This window comes from Platichthys flesus, chromosome 11 (genome assembly GCF_949316205.1).
Source record: "Platichthys flesus chromosome 11, fPlaFle2.1, whole genome shotgun sequence".
NCBI lineage: Eukaryota > Metazoa > Chordata > Actinopteri > Pleuronectiformes > Pleuronectidae > Platichthys > Platichthys flesus.
In genome coordinates, this window is record NC_084955.1 from 12,804,446 (window position 1) to 12,824,589 (window position 20,144).

General features: G+C 41.2%; 2 protein-coding genes and 1 pseudogene across 2 annotated transcripts; all 3 read left to right on the forward strand.

Moving 5' to 3' along the window:
- The first annotated feature begins 1,057 nt into the window (after positions 1–1,057).
- Positions 1,058–4,990, forward strand: LOC133965534 (stathmin-like). Its single transcript, XM_062400141.1, has 5 exons — positions 1,058–1,197; positions 2,307–2,350; positions 3,257–3,429; positions 3,564–3,755; positions 3,848–4,990. The coding sequence occupies exons 2-5, from the start codon at positions 2,335–2,337 to the stop codon at positions 3,905–3,907; spliced, it is 441 nt and encodes a 146-aa protein (XP_062256125.1). The 5' UTR covers positions 1,058–1,197; positions 2,307–2,334; the 3' UTR covers positions 3,908–4,990.
- A 3,314-nt stretch (positions 4,991–8,304) lies between these two features.
- LOC133964730 (stathmin-like) lies at positions 8,305–8,913 on the forward strand (annotated as a pseudogene).
- Positions 8,914–13,668: 4,755 nt separating this feature from the next.
- On the forward strand, positions 13,669–19,842 carry paqr7b (progestin and adipoQ receptor family member VII, b). The gene is made up of 2 exons (XM_062398352.1): positions 13,669–13,810; positions 16,246–19,842. The coding sequence occupies exon 2, from the start codon at positions 16,252–16,254 to the stop codon at positions 17,308–17,310; it is 1,059 nt and encodes a 352-aa protein (XP_062254336.1). The 5' UTR covers positions 13,669–13,810; positions 16,246–16,251; the 3' UTR covers positions 17,311–19,842.
- The last annotated feature ends 302 nt before the right edge of the window (positions 19,843–20,144 follow it).

Sequence of the window (20,144 nt, forward strand, 5' to 3'; positions counted from 1 at the left end):
TAACACAGAATAAATACTGGTCACACAACCTGGCCATTTTAAAGTAGCCAACAAGTAATATCAACATCATGAAATGGAGCAGCAGCAGCAGCAGCAGGCAGCAGCAGCATAATCTAGACGAGTTGTTTATGAGATATTCTCATTACAATAGTTCAACAGAAGCATCTGTAACTTATTGTTATTGCTTTGGATAAAAGCTTCAGCTAAATGAAATGTAATCTGGTTGCTGGATCCAGGGGAGGGAAGTTAAATTCAAGTAAAATCCTTCGTAATGTCGAATCATGTGTGCCACTTCCAACCATCTATCTAAAGCTTAGGATAAATTAAGAGGTTCTAGTTCTAGCAAAACTGAGAGTAATATCTGTCAAAGAAAATACTAACTACAACAATTTTACCTTAACTGTAAAACCCTCCACAGCCATTGTGAGCATTATTCACAAACCAGCTGGTGACATGTTTGCTGCAAGCTATTGAGGCATAGAAGCCTCAACTGCTGAGCCTGAACCCAGCAAAAGGTCATGTTGTTGGTTCTTGCATGTTTTTGTCAACGATTATGTGTTGTTTTTTTGGGAATGATTATGGATAAGGTTTATCCATAATGTATGGATAAGGTTCATAAACCTTAACATAAATGGTAGTATTTGAGTTATATTAATATCTATCTATCTATCTATCTATCTATCTATCTATCTATCTATCTATCTATCTATCTATCTATCTATCTATCTATCTATCTATCTATCTACCTTTCCATTTTTGTAAATGTGTTTTGAAAAGTGCAGTATAGTGGTGTGGATAAGGTTTATACTATAATCATTCGTGTTATTATTGTTTTACCATCGCACTCGGTCTCACGGTAAAGTGCCCTGTATAACATATCTATGAGCACGCATCGTTCTGGTGAGTAGTTGGCAGTAGTCCAGTTACGTAACCGTCGTTGAACATGCTTGTTTTCCCTCTAACCACCATGAGCTCGTGCCTCATGTGTGTTTCTTTCTGGTCATTTGATCCGCAGCTTCTGGCGCGCACAGCCTCTACGCTGGTTGTGATTGGTGGACTCGGACCAATGATTGCAAACATCCTGTGTGACGTCAGTCGTTTTTGCGCGAAGGTGCAGATGTTGGCGGTCTCTGGGTCTGAAGGTCTGTGAAACAGAAGGAGAGCTGAAGGAGGACCTACACGCTGAAGCACTTGACGGTGAGGACAAAGCTTTTGTGTAAATGTTTAATCAGGCTTCAGACAGAGAGCTGCTGGAGTCTCAGGCTCTTTCTTCGCCATTGTTAAACTTTCTCCTCCTCCCTGAAGTCAACTGCGGGAGTTAATGATAGTTTATGTGACTTTGTTGTTGTGGCCGCTCTTCGGCAGAAGCTGTTTGCAAAACATAAAAATGCACAAATCTTTGGAAAGCGCTATGCATTTAGGCTTATTGTTTTTTTTTTAACATCTCAAAATCTGTAAGCCAAGAAGTCAATATACACCTAGTGCATTTTTCAGTTGCGGTTGTTTTTAACAAGTTGTGCAGCATTTTTCTTGTCTCCCCCCATATTTGCTTCATACCTTGCAAACACACACTTGCAAACACATACTTCACATAATTGTTCATCTTGTTTATAATACTGATTATTCTCTTTTTCCTCATTGAGTCTTCCACTGTGTTCAGTTGTGTGTGTTTTTAATGACTTGTTGTGCAGCAGCGTTTTTATTACCCCCCCTTCCCCCACCACCCACTTCATCTCATCTTAGACCCCTCTCTATGTAGTTCAGAGGTGGAAAAACGTGTTGCACCTGTTCATGCCATGTCACGTTACGACTGCTACTGAACACATTTTAAGGCTGTGCAATTTTTATTTCTGCAGAGAAGGTGAACTGTGGCATCCACCCGTGTGATCCCTCATCCTAATAGATTAGTCCAACATATTAAGTTAAATTGGGTAAACTGGGTGTTTGTGACCTCAAAGTAATACCTGGTTTTGTTCTGTATTGCTCAAACGGGAGGGAAAGTTGGGAAAAGCTGTTATTCCTTTGTAGTCATGCTGCATGCTTGACCAATAACTTGTCATAACATGAGCTGCTACTATGGTGCACTGCTCCTCCTGCTGAGGGACAGCAGGGACATGCCTATAACCTGAGAGACAGCAAGTTCAAATCATGGCAGCGGCAGCTCATAGTTGCCAAAGTGTTTTGGGACAGTTGTTTCTCTTGAGCTGGCCCTTACTGTAAAACCTACCACATCCTCTCATTTGACACGTTCCCACTGTGAGACGTGCACTGCTTGTCACTAATTTTCTTTCTCTTTTTTCCTACAGTGGTATTAAAGACAACACTTCTGCTGAAATGGAAATCTGTGGAGGTAAGTTATGAGACTGTTACTGCACGAGTACAGTTTCGCCCTGAAAGTTAAATTCAAAACTTTGAAAACTAGAATGGCACTCAGTGATTATGAAATCAATGTGAGATATTTTCCTCTTGACTATTTGGTCAATAGATGTAAACAACACAGTATTATATACTATTAAAAGTAGTAAGATGTTTATTGAAACAAACAGATAAAAACCTTTTAGGTTCTTAAAATATGAAACACATTTAAATCATCAACACAGAAACATCATTTTTTCTAGAAAACTTAGTGCTGGCTGCTCACTTATAAATCTCAGAACTCTAAATATGCGTGATTCTTTAAAACAGGGTTCATGATGCTCCCTGATCCAATGTTAAAGAAACTGGGAAAACATCCACCCCTAAATCCACATCCACACCAGAATTTGATTTGGTTCCTCCTAGACCTAGCCCTCATTCCTCCACCAAGTTTGATGGAGTTGGGGTTATTGTATAAATCTGCTGACAAATAAACCAACAAACAAACAGTCTTGGGTATAAACATAACCCGCTAGACGGAGGTAATAAACTTAATGTGACTTTCATGGCAGCATAAGCCTCCACAGTAATTGCTTACTTTAATCTATAATTGCATAAAAGAGCTTGAAAAAGTAGGGCAGAGAATAGCAGCTGTGTCTCTGCAGACTGACACACTTAATTAACAATACAGCAGTGGTGCCTCGCAGCAGGGTTATTGTCCGTCTTTGACCTCTCTGACAAAGCAGTGACCCCTGAAATGTTAGTGGGAGGCCAACTCTACCCCCTTTTAATCTTCCAGACGGACAGACATACAAGCCAGAGGCTCTATGTAAGGGTGACAGTCAAGTGCAGATATGATTGTAAATTTATATTTTATATACTTAAATCTCCTGTTTTACAGATATCCAAGTGAAACAGCTGAACAAGCGTAATTCAGGTCAGGCGTTTGAAGTCATCCTGAGCCCTTCAACTCCCGACGCCAAGGTGGAATGTCCACTGTCCCCTCTTAAAAAGAAAGACATGTCCATCGATGATATTAAGAAGAAGCTGGAGGCTGCTGAAGAGAGACGCAAGGTATCTGCACAAAAAAAATGAACTGATAATCAAACTTTAAAAAAAAAAACACCAAATGTGGTTTGAAGTGTAGCATGGATTAGTGTTCAGGTTCGGTTAACTCACTACAGAGGTTCTCTTTTGTCCCTCCGCAGAGCTACGAGGCTGGAGTGCTGAAGAACTTGGCTGAGAAACGAGAGCACGGAAAGGAAGTCGTCCAGAAGGCCATCGAGGGAAGCTGCAACTTTAGCAAGATGGTGGAAGAGAAACTGAATCAGCAGATGGAAACTTATGAGGAGAACCGCAGCGCCCGGATGGCAGCTCTCAACGAGAAGTTCAAGGAGAAGGTAACTGAAGCTCCTCATGTTTATCTAACATATATGTTAAATGTTGGGGTATAAAAACAATAATGATCATTTTGTCTTTTAAACACAAACAGGAGAAGAAGCTGGAAGAAGTGAGGAAGAACAAGGGGGCGAAGAAAGAAGTTGAAATTTAGTTTGATATAACCGAGAACCGTTTTGACTGCTCCAAAGATTTTGCTATATTTTTTTATCTGATACTTTCACAACTATTCTTTCTTGGATTTGAATACACTGTTGATACTGATGCTGTTACACTGTTAATTGGTCATGGTTTAGGTTTTGTGTGGATATAGCTGGTAGGGCTGCTCGATTATGGAAAAAATCTTAATCACGATTATTTTGGAAATTATCTAAAATCACGATTATTCAAACGATTATTATGTGCCCTTATTCTGAAGTCTATGCTTTATTTTTTTTAATCACTTCCGGTTCTGGTAAACACAGAGGACGGCTGCGTGTCTTATTCCTCCGTGAATCCAGGATATCGGTGCCCGGTTATTCAAACCTTTAATGATGGCAACCCTAACACTCTATGACCGACTGACCGGCGCGGAGAAATGCGGGTCCGGTCTGACCGGTCTGAACAGCCAGGCGGGAGGGCGCTTGAGAAAAGCGGTGCTCTGCGCGGCCGCTACATGGTCTGCTGCTACCCTCCCTGCTTTTCCACTCGCGCTGTTTTTTTCACCGCCGGTCACCACACGCAACTCGCCTCATTCACTTTACTGCTGCTTGAGAGTGAGAGCCAGTCAGCTGCGCTGCTGAATGCTTTGGGGGAAGGACTGAATTGCGCATGCGCGTCTCTTTCGAAAAAAATGCCAAATAATCGTTTCAACTTGATTATAGTAGTTTGGAGTTCGTTTGACCCCATAATCGTAATTACGATTAAATTTCGATTAATCGAGCAGCCCTTATAGCTGGGTTTTTCTCTACCTGTAGACTTCTCTTTGGCAGCTGATTTCATATTATCTTGTAGAAGAACTTTGTTTTTTCATGAGCAGGCTTTTCATTGCCATTGATTGGTCCTGATGCTTCATGCTGTTAAAATGCATCAAGGTATCAACTGTTCTGAGCTGTTGATAAAGTCCTTTAGTTGGAATATACTGTATGTTACCATGACTTTAGCATTAAAGTTTGTTCCCTAAAATTCTGTTTCTGTCCTTCACAATTGAATGTGTTTATTCTTGTTCAATATTAAATGAAAAGCTGTTTTTGTAGCATTTGTTGAAAACAATTGTTGTAATTGAAGATCGAACACAAAGTCCTCACCCGACACATCCTCTCGTTCAATTAGAGTTGAACAAAAGAACAGACGAGATTAACACTACAAAAGTCAAATGATGAATTAACGTTCACAATATTAGATTAATGGAATAAAACTAATAGACATCAGTCATAGGTAAAAAAAAAGTTATAGATAAAGTGAAAGAATTAATTTAGAATGAATCCATATTAACATTACTCTTACTCTACGCATTTAATTCCTTTTTGAACATATTTTAAGATTTTGACTATTCCAGTATCCAGAAGCAGTCTGTTCCACAGTTTAGGAGACATATAACCTAAAGTGGGTTCACTGGTTCCTTTACACAAGAGCATTTAAAAGAAAGTAGTAGAGGACTGTAGAAATGTTGTGAGGCAATACAATTAAGGAACATCTCTGGAACAAACTTCTGTAAAGTTTTATACACAAGTAAAATACCTGAAAAACCCAATCCAATAGTCACAGCATGTCTAATGCAGTGGGTTCACTTTGAGCAAGCTGTATTACTCTTAGACTAAATATATAATCCAGTACAAAGAGGCAATTACAGTAGTGTTCGGTTTTAATAATTACCTGGGTCAAAAACAATCTAACTTTGGCAGTAGGACAAAAAAAACAAACATTTGTTTTAATGCTTTTGTTTAGGAGAGAAATAAAATAAAATGTTCTGAAAGCTTATAAAAAGGGTGATTTGTTTTAAACACTCCTGACACCTAGTGGCAGTGAGGTGATCTGCTTTTGTGATGTAAAAGCCCAAGGACCGGTGATAAATTTCATTTTCTTATTTTTCTTATAAATATGCCTATATATATAAGATATATGCTGATTCCCAATCTGTTCAGATCTATAAAATTGTTCATATTAGACCGATTTATGATGAAAAGAAAAATCAAATCTTAAACCACTAATAATGAAACTACTGTTTATTTTCACTTTTGTGAGTAAATTCCTGTTTTTTATTTGTAAACATAAATGGTCACACCTTGGGGCAAAGCATTTCCACTATTATCCCCCCCCCCATGGAACTTTATAGGAAGAGGTCGTTTTGAAGCAATACAAGGATTAAATATGTGGAAGATAGGATATTAAAAAGGGTGTGTATGTGTACTGATATAACCAAGCTATTGTAGAACAATATTAAAGAAGTAGACAAGTAGGTATTAGTTTACCTATAGAGGTGCGGCCCTGTTATGAGTGAAAAGGAATATAGGTGGGAAGGATTTTTGTGTCTTATAAACCAACATAGATGAATGGAAATGCAGGGAAACACCATTATACACTCACGTCACACACCTATGGAAATGATGCAGTTTCAGATTCACCATATATTTGGACTCGATTCAGCTCTATTCAGCACAAGAAGAGGATTAGGAGACAAAGCTGTAACACTACACCTGCATTCGGTGATATCATATCATCATGCACAGGCAGCTCATGTTCCTAGCATTCAGTGATACAAGCTGTCACAGCAACTCTGTGTCGTCACAAACTCTTGCAGTGAACATGAGTCTGGAGAGTTTGAGCATGGCAGCGCAAACCCAAGTCCTCTTCAGCTCTTTTACACACACACCTGCTGCCTGTGTTGAATACTCTCAGTTGTTGCAGCAGACATGTTCTCACGGTTGTGTTGCAGTGGTTTTGTGTAAGTATTATCCTGGCAGCACTTTTGAGTTTGTTTACAGTTGCTTACATCTTGCACAGGCTTGCAGTCCATGTCTATCCTGTCGCCCCTGCTGGAAATGTCGGAGCAAAATGTCTCACACAGCCAAGTGCAGAGGGGTTGTGTGGATGCCCTCATTGAGGTTTTCCAAAGCCTGCTCAACCTGTTTGATTATATAGCATATTAAGTAACATGAACTGAAGTTTATTTTCTTTAAATCCACTCATTCAGCATATAGTTCTTATTTTTATTTCTGATTGATTATCAGAATTGTAACTTTTTTTATGGTTATTGTATTTAAATGTGTGCTGATATGACATTTTTGGGTTTATATAGTAGAAAATGTAACATTTGATAATAAACATTTCATTTTTCATAAAGGTTTGATGATTTAATGTGACAACTGCAGAGGTATTCGATTGTCATGCATCATTTGAAATTTACTGATAATTGAACTGTCCAAATGAAGTATAACGTAAAACCGCTGCAGACAATCAAAGTTCAAATATTCTAAAACATTGATTATTCACTTTCCTCATTGATTCTTCCTCTGCTTTCAGTTGTGTGTTTTTTAATGATGTGTTGTGCAGCAGCATTTTTATTAGCCCCTTCATGAATGTGTGATCCACGCCCTACCCATTTCATCTCATCTTAGACCCTCTCTCTGTAGCTGAAGGTAGGAAAAGACCTGTTGTACCTGTACATGTCATGTCATGTTGTAACTGTAGATGCAGACAGTTATATAATGTTGTGATTGTATAATGTACAATTATGGAGCAGCCCCCCATAGCTGTGCAATTCTTATTTCTGCAGAGAAGGTGACCTATGGCATCCAGCCATGTGGGGTCCCTCATCCTATTAGTTTAGCATATTGAGTTCAATTTGGTTAACTCGTGTTTGTGACCTCAACATTATATCTGGTTTGGTTCTGTAATGCTCAAACAGGAGGGAAAGCTGGGGGAAACTTTTATTAATTTGAAGTCATGCTGCATGCTTGACCAATGGTTACTATGGTGCTCTCTATGGTACTTTCATAAACCAATATATATCTCATTGAATAAAGGACAAAACGGCTCTAGTTTCAAAACTCTGTGGTATCAAAGGTAGTTCCTTCACATATCAGACGCAGTTTCTGTTGACAAAGGAAGTGCCTTCTATACGAGCTACCGCTGCCACGAAACCTACCACATCCTCTAATTTGAACAAAGCATTTTGATTGATAAATGTTTTTCTTTTTTTTTTTTCTATAGTGGTATTAAAGTCCACACTTCTGCTGAAATGGAAAACTGTGGTGGTAGGTTATGAAACAGTTACTGCACAACTATAACCAAACCCTGACAGGTAAATTAAAGACCTTTAAAACTATAACGGCACCCAGTACAGTGCATGTCTCCTCCAAAATATAAAAGTAATCAGATAACCTAAATTAATAAAAAAAAATCATCAAAAATAATCCTAAACAGTGATTATGAAATCGGTTTGACATATTTTATTCTTGACTATATGTATCTGGTCAATAGATGTGAACTTGATGTACTTAAATCTCCTGTTTTAGATTAGATTTCTTTATTTATCCACACAATGGGGAAATTCATTTTACAGACATCGACATGAAAGAGCTGAAGCAGCTTAATCCAGATGAGGCGTTTGAGGTCATGCGGAGCCCTTCAACTCCCAACGAAAAGGTGGACTTTCCACTGTCTCCTCTTAAAAGGAAGGAAACGCCAATGATTGATATAAAGAAGAAACTGGAGCTGTTGATGAGAGACTCGGGGTATCTGCACAAGTAACATGAACTGATAATCAAACTTAAAAAAAACAAAACAAATGGGGTTTGAAGTGTAACATGGATTAGTGTTCAGGTTGTGTTAACTTACTAGAGAGGTTCTCTTTTGTCATTTGTCAGAGCTGCGAGGCTAAAGTGCTGAAACACTTGGCTGAAAAACGAGAGCACGGGAAAGAAGTCGTCCAGGAGGCCATTGAGGGGAACTGCAACTTCAACAAGATGATGAGAGAGAAACTGAATCAGCAGGTGGAGGCATATCGTGAGAACTGCAACACATGGCTGGCAGCTCTTCTGGAGAAGTTCAATGAGAAGGTAACTGAAGCTCCTATTGTTTACCAACATATTCCAGCTTCATGTTAAATAACGGGAAAAAACAACATAATGATAATTTTGTCTTTAAAACCTAAAACAGAACAAGATGCTGGAGGAGTGAGGAAGAACAAGCAGGCGCAGGAAGGACTATTCATCTGATATAACCTAGAAAACAGTCTTTATATCTCCAAAGATATTTTTTTATCGGATGATTTCACTACTATTTTTTCTCATCTCTCTTACACTCATGGATCGACCTTTTCCCTCAGTTTGCATCAATAACAAATAAAAGAAAGGATCGGGCTTTCAAGCTTGTATTAATTTCATGACTTATCTCAACTTGTCTCTACAAGTCATAACATCGATTGTTTGTCAGGTTTCACAGTTATTGAATACTTTGTGGTTACAGTGAAATAACATTTGATGAAATGTAGACAGCGGCTTGTGTGTGAGTCTGTATTGCTCTGCACTCACCCACAGAGCTGCACAATCCCGTCTTTGTCATGTGTTGGGAGGAAAGTGCTGGCTCATAAGCCCACAAGACTCTCGTCTCGCAGAGTTCTGACGACACAGGGATCAAAGACCAACCCGACTCCAGCACACTTTTCCCAGCCTGCGCTAGACTTTTGGATTATTTTCTAATGATCATCATTACTTCTGCTGGCTTTATTAATCTCTGTGTAGTATGTGCTTTATGTTCTATGTATGAATATACTGGGAATATTCATTGAGTAGGTCGGTTTGAATAAGGGAACAATGCAGATCTCACAGAAACACAAGAGTGACTTTGTTAGTGAGTGCTCAACACGGGGAAGACACAGGCCATAAAATCGATTTCCACACTAGTCCACACCCTAGAGCATTGCTTGGTTTGATAACTGAGTAAGATTCGGTAAAGTTATCAGAGTAATTTTTACAAAAGCAATTTAAAAGCCAAATGAAGACCATACAGAGTTTAACAACGCACATGTTTGTAAAAGCTCTGCTGCACAATCAAATCCTGAACAACACAAAAAGGAAGATTTCAGGGCTGTGTACAAAAAATATATGTATGGGATGATTTCCTGCTTCTTTAAAACAAGCTTATCACTTCGTTGATCTGCATTAAAACCACAGCAAGTATTTTTGAGTCCATTAGTGAAGTTGGATGACTTTACAGAAATAATAATAATTTAAAAACCCATCAGATAACAGGTGAAAAGGGTTTCCACTATGAGACAGAGTCAAGGTCCAGTTTACAGGTCAAACTCAGATTAGCGCCAAGACTGGAATCATTTCTGAAAACAACAAACCAACAGTGGCCAAACAAAACTGAACTTGAACTTTCAGTCACGTCATAACGAGTGGTCGTGTCTGAATAAAGATGAAGATGAAAATGAAGAATCAAATCTTCACATTGGATGATCCTCCTGAATATGATCACATGACCAAATGAGGCAGAAAGCTTTGAATAAGGAAGATTTAAAAATATGTATTTCAAAAATGTTTTCCGATCCAGAATACATCAGTACCAAATCTAGCTCAGAAACCCCACTTGTGAAATCTGGAGAAGATTATCAAGGAGAGAGTGAAACCGAGTTTAGATTTGTGAAATACAAAAACAAAATAAAGTTCACACAAACGATAAAATGATCGGGACAAGTTTACAGTTTGTTTACAACAAATTCAGCCAGGTAGAGAACAAAAACTCAAAGAAATCTAAATAATCAATAAAATGTTCAACTGTGAAATCATGATGAGGAAATCTTCATGAAATACGTCTCATAGTTATATTACATTACTTTATCTTAACATCTGAACAGTTCAAGCAGCTTAAGAAATAAAATAAACCAAAGGCTGAATAGCCTCATATATTTTGATTGTTTCTAGTTAAATTCATAATTAAAAGCCTAAGAAGAGAATAATAAAAAAGTTAAAGAGAGAAGTTTATGCTGATGCTCTTTATTTTTGTCTCTGGTTTCACTTGGTACACTATCGGCTCATTGGTTGTCAATGTTTTATCAGTTTCCTTTAATTCCAGGTGAAGCTAAAAAGTCTGACAGCTCATCAGATGAGGACCACAAAGACCCCAACAAAGCTGATTGTCCGGTTCCACCAAAGGAGAAATTAGAAGCTTGTGAGGTCAAATCTCTCAATGGAAGCAGCGTCGCCTTTGATAGCAGCGTCGCCTTCGATAGCGCTGCTATCAAAGGCTATCAAAAGCTATCGAAGGCGACGCTGCTATCAATGGCGACGCTGCTATAAAAGGCGAAGCTGCTTCCAAAGGCGACACTGCTTCCAAAGGCGACACAGCTCCCAGAGGCGACGCTGCTCCCAGAGGCGATGCTGCTCTCAAAGACGATGCTGCTCCCAGAGGCGATGCTGTTCCCAGAGGCGATGCTGCTCTCAAAGGAGACGCTGCTCCCAGAAACAACGCTGCTCCCAGAGGCGACTCTGCTCCCAGAGGCGATGCTGCTCCCAGAGGCGACGCTGCTCCCAGACGCGACGCTGCGCCAAGAGGCGACGCTGGTCCAAGACGCGACGCTGCGCCAAGAGGCGACGCTGGTCCAAGAGGCGACGCTGCTCCCAGAGGCAACGCTGCTCCCAGAGGCGAGGCTGCTCCCAGAGGTGACGCTGCTGCAAGAGGCGACGCTGCTCCCAAACGTGACGCTGCTCCCAGAGGCGACGCTGCTCTCAAAGACGATGCTGCTCCCAGAGGCGATGCTGTTCCCAGAGGCGATGCTGCTCTCAAAGGAGACGCTGCTCCCTGAGGCGACGCTGCTGCTCCCTGAAGCGACGCTGCTGCTCCCTGAGGTGACGCTGCTGCTCTCTGAGGCGACGCTGCTGCTCTCTGAGGTGACGACGCTGCTCCCAGAGGCGACGACGGTGCTCCCAGATGCGACACCTCTGGTCCCAGATGCGACACCTCTAGTCCCAGATGCGACGCTGCTCCCAGAGGCGACGCTGCCACGCAGCTCCCAGAGGCGAGGCGGCTCCAAGAGGCGACGCTGCTCCAATAAGAACAGACGACTGAATCTCCTGTGGTTAAACCTGTAGAACTAAGAGAAAATTACTCGCAGCCAAGGATAAAAAGGTGAAGTATAAAAAAGATGAAGCCGGCCGTGCAAAGGTTACGTAGGAGGTCGCATTGCACCACGAGAACTCATATAAGAAAAATGTAGAAAAGGAAAACGACGCAGCAACAGAAAAAGAAAAAGAACCACACGAGCATCGTCCTCCACAAAGAGTGTGAGAAGACGAAAGAGAGCCCGGCCGGTACTTTCTTTCGTCTGAGAGGACGGTAGAGGTTGAAAATCACTAGCTTGTCCGTGCTAGCCGCCAGCTGGAGGAAGGCCTGCAGGCCGCAGACCGACTGCTCACTGGTAACTGTATGGTGCTGCTGTAAATGCTGATATGTGATGCACACTTTGATATTTAGTATCTTAAGTTAACCTAAAAATTCTTTATAATAAAAACACTTCTCTATATTGTCTACTGTGCGTTATGTGCGACTCACAGGAAGGAACCAGGAGCTGGCGTTCAGGCTATGCAGTTCGGCTCAGGTAAACATGGCCGCTGTGGTATCGGTTCAGTTTTGGTCAGTGAAACGCATTCATCTGCCAGGACCCAACAGTTACGTTGTGAAACTACATTTAAATTTATTCAATCTGGATTTTGCATAAAATGCTGCTGATTTTGTGTTTTTGATATTATTATTACATGAATTGTTTCTGCTATCATTAAAAACACCTTAACATCCATCATTATCACTGTTTTCATTATTTTCATTATAACAACTAGTCTGTCAGAGCTGAAACCTGATGCACAATGGTTCCTGAGCTCTCTCTCTCCTTTATCTTCCCCTCCTCCCGTCTCTCTTTCTTCTCGCTCCTCTTTTCCATCCCCCTCTCTTCTCCTCCCCATTTCTCTCCGCTCACCCCAGCCGGTCGAAGCAGATTGAATCCCAGCAGCCTTTAACCCATTTGATACGCAAGCTATGCAAAGCCCTTCTAATGCACAACGTATGAAATAACACAGGAAATGAAAACCGGTTATTTTTGACACATACATGTGCATGTGTCAAAAATAACCCGTTTTCATTTCCTGTGTTATTTCATGCTTGGCTGGGTGTTTCTTTTCTATATTCTTTTAAAGCTTAATCGTGCTTTTTCATTTAGGAGAAGACTCCTTTGTTCACATACAGTAGAAGATGAGTCTCTTATATCATCAAGGAGCCTACTCCATTTAGGAGAGCTGGATTCCTAAACACACCCACAACTCCAGCTTGATTATGTGGAAACAAGTATAGAGTCTCAGCATTAGAGAATTCAAACTCAGAATCAAGAAGAATAATTGCCTTCTCAGTTTCCTCATCCAGTTCTTAAAAAATTATTTTATTCAAAAGTAACTAAGGCAAAATTTAAATAAAGATTTGCTGTGATCATTAACATTTAATTCGGGGATTACCTGCAATACTGAATATTGAAGATATAGTAAAAAACACTGAGCCAGGTCACTTTTGACCCATTTTGTGTATCAAAGGGTTAGGGTAGGTAGGTTTAGAAAACAATATATAGCATAACAACTCGCATTATGGGACTTATTAATGATTTGAATGGGGCCACTAGTGTTCTACCCATGAGATCAACCAGGTTGTTAAACTATCAGCAGACTGGGACTGAATCCCCAGATGCCTGATGTGACAGAAATGCCTCATGGGAGAATGAGTGTACTGCAAGTGATGAGGCAGCGGAAGAATTTCTATTGAGGGAGGAGGGCGGGCTAATCGGCTGTGGCGGCCACTCTCATTGGTTAAAAACGATAGACGCGGTGGCACGAAGAAGCCGCGTTGCGTTCGCTGATTGGCCAGAGGGTGCGCCCGTCACTCGGTGCCCGTCTCCTCCCGGCAGCTGCGCGCAGAGAGCCGCCAGGCGCTGCTCCCGTCACGGTCATCCTCCATCCGTTCCCTTCTTCAAACCATGTTATCTAGATCCCGCACGGCTACACCACACTCTCTGGACTGATCTGAACATCCGCAGGTACGTCCCGTTACACCGGCTCCGTTCACTCGCTTTATCCATCCACCGAGGCGATAGAGTGAATCGCGTGGAAATGAGCTCAGATGCGCCTCGACGCAAAAAAAAAAAAGAATTATATATATATATATATATATTTATCCGCCTGTCAGGTTTCCACGACTGTGCAGCGATATTTCGTGAATTCAGCTCCGAGGTGGATGTGTATGATGCACATTTGTATCAATGGTATTGTGCATTTATTTCTAACCCCGGATCTGGAATTTAACCATCGATCAGGTGCACGTTTTGCTGGTGGGAATGATCTGCAACAGGCCCTTTACGCAGGCCCGGGATTTCAAACCAACACCTCGAAATATCCTCCACGGTTATAGACGAGCATTTTCCTGTCACCATGAATATTTTACAGCGCTGAAACCCTCGTACGAAGCAGCAGCAGGAGGAGGGTGGGGACTCGGATGGGTTTATGTTACGTAATGTCTCCCCATTCATCCCTCCACGAGTCTCCTCCTGATCCTCGGCCGGCCCTCGCTCATCCCACTCGGCCTGATCTCCCCACATCTCCTGCAAGACGAGAAAGATCTGCGGCCATCTCATCAACGAAATGACCATTTAATCCTGGTCCTAATCCGGCGTGTTGCTGCTCATATTAATCACTGAGCATGAAACATAGCACAGCCTGAGTATAGTCAGCCATACTGTATTACTCTTTTCAGAAATAGTGTTTGGTGTTGGAACAATTGGAAAAAAACAATCTGTTGCAAAACATCTCAGGAACCTTAAATGACACTTTGCTCATTGTTTGAATGTTGCCTTATCGTCTATTTACTGAAGGGTGAGACCAAGAACCTGTTGAGCAAGATTTGAATATAGGAGAAATCCAAACAAGTTAATGATCTCCTGATATGACACTCTGTCATTCCTCTCTACTGGATCTAAATATTTAAACATATAAAATTGTTTGATTCTTCAGGTGTCAGTGCATAAAATAAGAAAGAAAAGAATGGATAGATAGATATAGAGATATATAGTGATACTCTATTGATCCAGAGGGAAATTTTGTGTCTGGGTCAGTTGTGTTGTGGTTGTATTGTTGGTCCAGTGACTGTAAAGCGCATACTTGGCTTAGAGTTTCCAAAAGTATTTCAGCAGGATAAAAATCCTAAATATTCAGCCAAAACCACCTCAGGGCAAGGAGCTGAACATGGCTGCAGTTAAAGTGTCTGCTGGAGGTCTTTGGCTTAAAGAATCTCTTTAGGGTTTTCTGTGAAGTATTTCATCTGATGAATTTGTTTGATTCCAGTTACTTTTGTCATGTGTGGAAGATATTGTAGCCCCCAAATCGTTCTTTTAATATTAATATTATCCTTGACCTCAAAGACCTTAAGACTTGGCAGTTTAATTTATTGTCCATTATTTTATTTTAAACTGAAGAATAGACAAATGTATAAACTTTATAAATTTGTATAAATTTCACTAGTACTGTTTTTATTGTGATATAATATCACATATATCATGATTAAGGCTTTCAGTCATTGTGTTAACCCATGGATCACCGTTGATAAAGCAACCCTACTCTCTTTCATGTTGTAACCTATTTCCCAAATAAATGTACCTAAACTCTAGGTAATATTAAGTCTATTAAGTGATGCATTTTAAAGGAAAGTCGTTTCATGAGAATTGAGAAAGAATGTGAGAAGGCCTGAGTCTACACCTGCCTCCCTTAAGGGCTGCGGAGGTCAGAGGGTTATGCATGTGAGCTCCTGTGGTCTGCAACAGGTCAAGAAGCTTTTCTCAGGTGTTGGTTAGAGACCAAAATCAAGGTTAAAAGAGAGTGTTGGACTTATTTTATTCATGTGACCATAAACACAACACAAGATGAATTCTTATATGGCTCAATGTCAAGTTAGTTCCGTAACATGTTTACTGTTTATAAAGCTACTAATAAGTTGCTGTGTTCTCTCTCACAGACCTTAAGTGACTTGAAAATGTTATTGATCAAGGATGCTATTAATTATGTATGTATCATTTGACCAGATGTTTTTATTTACCCTATACAAATATTAAATACAAACACCTTTTTGATTAAGGACCCCATGTGACAAATTTAGTTATAAGTTGATAATAATGAGTTTGATCAACTATCATATAAACAGAAAACAACCAAACTCTGGATGCTGTGAATGTTTGATGTTTAGTTGGACTGACTTACACGATCCACCGATTTTCAAGCCATTTTTCTGCTCATTACTCAAATACAGTGCATCTTTGTTTTCTGTACCACTGGTGAAGCAATAGGAGCAAACCGACAGTCTCAGTTCCTACATGCATTTACACACACATACACGCAGCTGCACACAGTATCTGACAGCAGCATCTGAAGGCCAGGCTGATACCGACCCACTGACTGACTGTTCTTTCCACCCTCTCGTCTGCAGTTTACCATGGCGACAGTGGTGATGGAGCAGATCGGCCGCCTGTTTATCAACGCTCAGCAGCTGCGGCAGATCCCTCAGCTGCTGGAGTCGGCCTTCCCCACGCTGCCCTGCACCGTGAAGGTGTGCGACGTGCCCTGGGTGTTCCGCGAGCGGCACATCCTCACCGGCTACAGGCAGCCGGACCACAGCTGGCGCTACTACTTCCTCACCCTCTTCCAAAGGCACAACGAGACCCTCAACGTGTGGACCCATCTGCTGGCTGCCTTCGTCATCCTGGTGAAGTGGCTGGAGATCTCGATGACGGTGGATTTTTTGCGTGACCCCCACGCTCAGCCCCTCTTCATCGTCCTCCTGGCCGCCTTCACCTACCTCTCCTTCAGCGCGCTCGCTCACCTCCTCTCTGCAAAGTCTGAGCTCTCCTGCTACAGCTTCTACTTCCTCGACTACGTGGGGGTGGCCGTCTACCAGTATGGCAGTGCTCTGGCACACTACTACTACGCCATAGAGAAAGAGTGGCACACTAAAGTGCAAGGGGTCTTTTTACCTGCTGCAGCGTTCTTGGCCTGGCTCACCTGCTTTGGCTGCTGCTACGGCAAGTATGCCAGTCCTGACATACCCAAGTTTGTCCTCAAGCTCTTCCAAGTGGTGCCGTCAGCCTTGGCTTACTGTCTAGACATAAGCCCTGTGGTTCACCGCATCTACAGCTGCTACCGGGATGGCTGCTCCGACCCAGTCGTGGCATACCATTTCTACCACGTGATCTTTTTCCTAGTCAGCGCCTATTTCTTCTGCTGTCCGCACCCAGAGAGCTTGTTCCCTGGGAAGTGTGACTTCATCGGACAGGGTCACCAGATCTTCCACGTGTTCGTGGTGATTTGCACCCTGACGCAGATCGAAGCGCTGCGAACAGACTTCACAGAGCGCCGCCCCCTCTACGAGGGCCTCCATGGCGATCTCGCACATGACGCCGTTGCACTCTTCATCTTCACTGCCTGCTGCAGTGCGCTCACCGCTTTTTACGTACGCAAGCGGGTACGTGCCGCTCTCCACGAGAAGCAGGAGTAAGAGTGGAAATCCGAGTAAAAGGAAAGAAGAGTAATTTATTTTACTCTCTTGTACAAAAGAAAATGTTTTTGTTATTGACATTTATCAGTTTGTGACAGTGACTGTGAATTGCCAAACTACAGTGAGCTATAATTGTGTTTTTTGAATTTCACTGAGGAAAAGGGAATCATACAAGTGGTCTGTAGCAATACAGGTAGTAGTTAAACACTGAGTCCTTGCATCTCTACTCTGATCTTTTATTAGTCTGCAAGGTTTTATTTAGTCTTAGTCTAAAGGAATGTTTTACTTTACCAAACAAAAATACACTTGTGTCAAGGTGAGCCAAAAAAGAGAGACTGGTTTGTAAAGATGACTTTTACCGAATAACATTTAGAAATAGCTCAATGTCTTAATATATTTGTAACATTTCAAATCATGCGAGTATTTATCTTTGCGGTCCCATAACACTTTGTACATCGCAGTCAAATACCAATTGAAATCCAATTTGGACTGGTTTTCTTATCTAGTTACCTTTCTGACACTCAATGTTTTTCTCCAAACTGAATCTGACCCTCTCTTTAGGGGTCAGAGCCGAATTCTTTTTCTATTTTTAATTGATCAAGGCGCTAATGCTTTGCCGTGCAAATGTTTCAACGTATCATGGGGAAATCAAGAATCTAATTTGAAAACCAAATATGTACCTCTTATTTAAGAAACATGAATACAATTATGCGGGTGATACCATTCTGTTGAATAATGTTGAAGGTGAGGCTGGCACTCAGAATTGGCTCAGAGATGGACGGAAGATTCCTGATGTCACTTTGTTGTTGTGGTCGTGTTCATTTTTATTCTAAGGGCTGGAACATCAGCTTTTGCCTTTTTCACATCCCATGATATCGATGCTTCTGTGTGCGTTGTTTTCAGCATCGGTTCGACCGGATTTGACTCACAAAACGCCGCGTCAGGCTCGTGTTCTGCTTTCGGCATATTTTAGTTTTTGTATGATGAATATGTATGTGCCTCTACGCATGTCTTTTGGTATATACTGTGGAAATTAAGTGTGTGAATGTCTATGAAAGCTTAGCCTTGCATTTCTTTCTTATTCTGTAAATAAGCTGTGTTCCTCTCGAAAGACGCCTGCATCCCATTTTCTCTCAATCAGTCGCGTTCAGACCCCGAACGCATATTTTTCTTTTCTGGTGGAACACAGCACTCTCTCATTGTGCAGTGTTCTTTCTGAGCCGGCTTTATGTCTGGTGTCGTCCTGACTATCAAGGCTTTAATGGCTATGAATACACCATTTCATTCCGCTGCACTCCTACTCTGAAGAGTCCCCTTTGTTCAAAGATCCTCTTCCTTTCTCTCTGTTTTGTTATAGATATATAAAACACACAGCTCACTGGAAATGTGTAAGATTCTTATCTCACCGAAATCTTAAATGTCAGAAATTATTTATATTCATTGCAGCGCTCTCTGTTCATGATGATGTTTAATGTGCCAATGAATCTGTCGTGTCGCTTCAGTGATGGTACAACTGGAAGATGAATTCAGAGACAGAATGTCAGAAGTGACGGGTTAAGTCTTTTTTTACACTTCATCTCTTGACCTGACTGCAAACATGGGACTGAGGAGATTTAACCTTGACGCCCGGGAATATGAACCTTCTACCTGTTGACTGTACTGTCCTGGTCTCATTGTGCACTGCCTGAATCCACACTGTATAAACTGTGGCTGACAACACTGGCTATGTTTACATGCCTGGAGGTGTCTGCAGTCCATGTGGTTACTCTGGTGTTTGTGTGTGTGTGTGTTAGTTCAGAGTAACCCGGGTGAACCTGTTCTCCATTTCAGGGGCACCTCTGCAAGGCACCTCCCTTTTATGCCTTTTTTGTGAAGGGTCATAAATCGGTTGGCAAAAAGAATGAAGCTGTTGTGCTTAAAGTTCATTCTGCACATGTGGTCTAGTGCTTCATTAAAGGCTGATGATGGCGCATGAAGCCTGAAAGTCCATCACCAGCCCAGCATGTGTCATAACATTATTGTCCTGATCATTAAAAAGGACCAAAAACGATTAAGACTGGAGTTTAAATTTCTATCCCATGTGGTATAGATGATTAAGTATGATTCAAACATGGACATATTGTGTCAGTGATGATCCTGAGTTACGTGCCAATTTACCCTGACGGTCTTAACTGGAGTATAGCCAGCACTCCATATACAGTAAGTGTGTGTGTGTCATAGGCTGCGTTTGGGGAGAGATCTCAGATTTAACACCAGGTAATTGGGAATGGATTTTCTAAATGGGAACAAAGGCCTCAAATGGAGGGAAAAAGCAGAATTTGGGGTAAGTGGTCTGTGTAATGTCCCCAAAAGTGACCCATGACAAAGTGTTAGTATAAACATAGCCTCTGATGCCACCCATGGTTTCCTCCTTATTTCTTCATGAAAGCAGTGTGAGAGCGACTAGAATATGTACTGCCTCTATGAATATGTGTGGCTGACTGTACTAATATTCTGTGGTATTAAAAAAAACGATTAAAGTGTGACAGTGAATTCAAATTCTCATTCATTTTTCACAGGTGAGGCAACATTCAAAAGAAAAGAAAAATCAGTTTAATAAGCAACTATGGAGCCATTTGTCATTGGTTTAACTGATCTGAGAGCTTTGGAATACTGCACTTTACTTTGAAAACGATCTGTACGTGTTTTAATTCCCCCCTTTAAAATGTCGAGGTCGGTTCAAGTTCTGCACTTTCATAAAAACCCTTTACAGATATTCTCTAGGCTGCATAATTCGTGTTCACTTTAAAAATCCCGAAATACATAATTCAAATTTCACAGAATTCAAACCACAT

Coding starts and splice junctions, on each gene's coding strand:
- LOC133965534 (XM_062400141.1), top strand. Junction 3,430..3,563: donor CTGCTGAAGAGAGACGCAAG/GTATCTGCACAA, acceptor GTCCCTCCGCAG/AGCTACGAGGCTGGAGTGCT. Junction 3,756..3,847: donor ACGAGAAGTTCAAGGAGAAG/GTAACTGAAGCT, acceptor AAACACAAACAG/GAGAAGAAGCTGGAAGAAGT.
- paqr7b (XM_062398352.1), top strand. CDS start 16,252: ATGGCGACAGTGGTGATGGAGCAGATCGGCCGCCTGTTTATCAACGCT.